At 43.2% G+C, this 4,325-nt stretch overlaps 1 protein-coding gene across 1 annotated transcript in view; it reads right to left on the reverse strand.

Annotated features, from left to right (window-relative positions):
- Positions 1 to 4,325, reverse strand: part of KDM1B (lysine (K)-specific demethylase 1B) — a 60,301-nt gene that overhangs the window by 12,277 nt on the left and 43,699 nt on the right. The window contains exons 14-15 of the mRNA XM_006888689.1: positions 3,333 to 3,464; positions 2,757 to 2,831 (exon numbers count right to left, since the gene is read on the reverse strand). Of these exons, the coding sequence (XP_006888751.1) occupies positions 2,757 to 2,831; positions 3,333 to 3,464 (207 nt within the window). The remainder of the gene's footprint in view (positions 1 to 2,756; positions 2,832 to 3,332; positions 3,465 to 4,325) is intronic.

A 4,325-nucleotide genomic window follows, 5' to 3' on the forward strand; every position in this document is an offset into this window, starting at 1 on the left:
AGTTGCAGCTTCTTGCCACTAGGCCACCAGAGCTCCCTGGGAAGACTTCTAATGTAAGCTGTGTGATGTGTGTCAGCTACCATAAAACTAATTTGCTTTAAATGCTCAAGCTGGCTTTGAAGCAACAGCCTGCAGCTTATCTGGAGAGCTGGGATACATACAGAGGGCAGGGTGTCCACTCAGGCTCAGACGGAAGGTGCCTCAGCAGGGGAGGGAGGCATAACCAGCCAGGTTCACCGTAACACCAGGATATGAAACCACAAAGAGTTAGGCTGGCTTTTTTTTTTTGGTGCACCTTAGTTTTTGTGGGTTTTTAAAAAAAATTTTATTATTTTGTGTGTCTGTGTACCGTCAAATCAGATCTGGACTGGTACAGGAGGAGATTGTCCCTCCTTCCCCAGCAGAGCATCTGGTGGATTCGAACCGTGCGCCTCTGGGATTATAGTTGCAGCTCCTTGCCACTAGGCCACCAGAGCTCCCCTAAGAGTTAGGCTTTTATGAATCTCTTCAACTCCACGTCATGCTCTTCTGTTCTCCAACAGCACTTAATTTTCAGTATGATTTCAGGGAGCTCTGGTGGTTTAGTGATAATGAACTGGGCTAACTCTAAGGTATGTGGTTTGAATCCACTAGCTCTACTGAAGATGGATGTGCAATCTCTTCCTGTGTGATTTTCTGCCTCTGAAAACCTGCTGGAGGGCAGTTATGGGTCAGTTCTAATTTGCAGGTGCCCAACAACAGCAGCATGATTTCAGGATTAGAGTCAGTAACTCCTTTTATGGACTACTCATAAAAGCAGTTTACAAAAAAAGTTACAATTCTGTATTTTAATTTTAGTGTTTCTGACAGTTTCTAAATTAAAAACATGCAAATTTTTTATATGCAGAAAGGGTTCAATAGTAAAAAAATAAATGTGAAATGCAAAAAGCAGAGAATTAAAATGAAACGTTGCAGGACTTCTCAGTGCCACAATGCGGTATCTAATCCTAGGGAGGCTCTGGTAGCATGCTCCACAGGCCGTTGTACTATTAACCCCAAGGTGCTGCCTCTCTGATGGTTTGAACCCTCCAGCAGCTCCTTAGGTGAAAGACAGACAAACTACTCCTGTGTCATTTATAGTCTCCAAAAACCCACGTTAGTGTCAGTTAGGAGTCAGTTTAGACTCAAAGGTGATGTGAGAGAGAGAGAGAAAGAGTCCTAGGAGCCCTGGTGGCAAAGTGCTTAAGCATTTGGATGAAAGATGTGGCAGCTTCCTCTGTAAAAATTTACTGTCTCAGAAACCCTAGGGGGCATTTCTACTCTGCTGTACAGTGGGTATGAACTGAAATTAACTCAGCAGCCCTGGGTTTGGTTTTCTGGCTTGATTTCACCTTAATCACCTTAACAGCAGAATGTAATAAATGGGTTTTTTCCAAGGTATTTTGTTGTTGTTGTTTTCCCCCCTTGCTGTGTACCATCAAATCAAATCCGACTGCACAGAAGGCGACTGTCTCTCCTTCTCCAACAGAGCATCTGGTGGATTTGAACCGTGCTCCTTTGGAACTGCAGCACAGCTTCTTGACACCAGATCCCCAACATAAAATACTTTGAAAGCTAATTTGACCAAGGAATTTCTTGTTCAATTCTCTGGCCTAGTGTGCCATGAGCTCTGGTGGCTGAGCAGTAAGTAGTGGCACTGCCAACCCAAAGGAACGCAGTTCAAGTCCACCATCCACTTTGTAGGAGAAAGATGGACCCATGTGATTTACTAATGAAAAACCTACTGGCGGGTCAGCTGTGAGACAGTTTGGACTTGATGGCACACAATAACAACAAAGTGAACTTGATTTGATGAGGCATTATTTAAAATTACACCTGCCACCAATCTATCATTTTAAAAAAGAAATCTTGTGCTTGCCTTGGCAGCACATATACTAAAAAAAAGAAATCTTGTTACATACAGAGTCAACAGACTCATGGAGACCCCTGTGCAGAACTGTGAGCCAGGGTTTTCAGTGTGAACTAGGGTGGCTTTCTGAAAGCTGACAGCTAGTCCTTTCATCCCAAGTGCCTCTAGATAGACTTCATCCAGAAACCTTTCAGTGAGTAACCGAGTGCTAGGACCACTTGCTCCATCCAACAGCTCTTGAATCTGTTACCTCCTAGGTACTGGGCTCAGTTCTAGCCCACTTCAATAAAGCGAAATCACATATGGTTATTTCTCAGTACACAGAGAAGTTTCGTTTACAGTAGACGGTAGTCTACTAAGTGCACATTATGATTACCACAGAAAATTTTTAAATATTCTGAAAATTACCAAAAATTAACAGATGCAAAGCCAGCACACACTGCAAGGAAAAAGGTGCCGGCAGACTCACTTGGTTTGAGTTGTTAAAAAATACACTATCTGCGAAGTGCAATGAAGCGAAGTACAGTGTTAACGAGGCACGACTGGAAGTTTAACTAAATCAGATTTGCACGTCTATGCACAATTAAGCAGAAATCAACTCAGACTCCAAGCAAACTGCCAAATGCAACTTCCTGCTAGAAATGATTGCTTTTCTTTTTCATCCAGTGGCATAGTGCACAACATTTCAGGCTGACCAAATCGTGGGCAGTTTGAATTCATCAGGCGCTCCAAGGAGGAAGACAGGCAGGCCCTTGTGTAGAGTTATGGACTCTGAATCTCCACGGGGGCACTCTAGGTCAGAACTGAACCAAGGGCAGGGAGTTGGGCAAGCAGCAAGGACGCTGCCCTGGTGGAATTCAGGGCTCACCTTCTGTGCCGTGTGCACTGTACCATCTGCAGTGGTAACTCGCACCTCTTCTCCAGAATAATCAATACTCTGTACCTGCCCAAGAAAAACAGTTATGAAAAAGAAAATTAAGGACAGAACCAAAGACTCCAAGATCCAAACGACAGTTACCACTTAATTAATTGAAGGGACTATCATGCAGTGGTTAAAATTCACAAACACTACTTGGGATGGTCAGGGAGAACCTTCCTAGTACAATGTGAAATACACACACAACACAGAAATATAGGGTCAAAGACGTGACAGGAAAAGGAATGGTGAAAACAGGTGCATTGGGCTAGGGAGGCTGTGAGTAATCGGTTTTAAAGCAATATATTCCAATGCTTTACTATTAAGGAAAATGTATCTACACTACTGTTTCCAAACAGTTTCAGCCACCTTTCTGACTGAGATAGTGGACTGAGATCATGGGCTACAACTGTACTTGTCACAAAAGCCCTTGCAGATATCAGCTGACATGAAAGCTCGCACAAGCCCCATACCTCACCCTCCACAAACAAGGCAAAGCTAGAAAAGCCTGTCATTGTCAACACTCACAGGAGATTTGAGATGAATGTCTAGTCCTTCAGCCAATTTGTCCACTATTACAGAGTATCCCGGGGTGAGGAGCGCATGATCACCAGCAAACTGGGCAAAGACTTCATTGTGGTCCCAGGAACGAGCAGACACCTGGAAATAACAGAGGAGGCTGGGACCTGGCAGATGACAATCCCCGAGAGTGTGCAAATAAATACAGCACTGTAGGCAAAGCACTCAGCCAATCAGAGGGTTGGCAGTTCAAACCCGTCAGCTGTTCACAGGAGACAGAGGAGGCAATCTGCTCCCACAAAGATTTATAGCCTTGAAGACCCAAGAGGGCTGTTATTCTTTGTCTTATGCATCAATACGAGTCAGAACCAACTCAACAGCAGTGGATTTAGTTCTTTTGTTTTAAAATGAGAAAAAGTATCCAAGCCAGTAGGGCAATGCTATCAAGCATGAAGTCAAGCATTCAGGTCAATGCAGGTAACCCAACCACCACCAAGGGTAAGTCTATATCACCGCACCACATAACTCTCTCTTTAGAACGAGTTATGATGAGGTCACCCTCAACTCATAGCAAGCCCAGGTGGGTCAGAGTAGAACTATGCTCCATAGATTTTTTTTTCTTTAAGAAGTGATTTTTCAGAAATAGACTGCCAAGCCTATCTTCCAAGGTACCTCTAGACAGACTTGAACCTTCAACCTTTCAGTTATCAGATGAGAGTATTATTATACTACCCAGGCACTCCTATTTTAGGAGAGGTACACAGGCAGTCTATGGGTTACAAACTCCAACTTGTAAACCGCCTGTAAACCCAATTCTATAAAGCATATTGTAGGAAAATTTGAAGTACAACAATAACCAGGGAGGTGAAGGGAGCAGGAAGGAACCAGACACTGAGCTGGGTGAAGGTAAATTACAGTAAAAAGCTGACCACTGTAATAATTAATTGTAATTATTGATATAAAACAAAAGTTATTAATTACTGAATGAAAATGCAATATAAT

Source organism: Elephantulus edwardii, unplaced genomic scaffold, assembly GCF_000299155.1.
Source record: "Elephantulus edwardii isolate Elephantulus edwardi_28Jun2011 unplaced genomic scaffold, EleEdw1.0 scaffold00070, whole genome shotgun sequence".
Classification (NCBI taxonomy): Eukaryota; Metazoa; Chordata; class Mammalia; order Macroscelidea; family Macroscelididae; genus Elephantulus; species Elephantulus edwardii.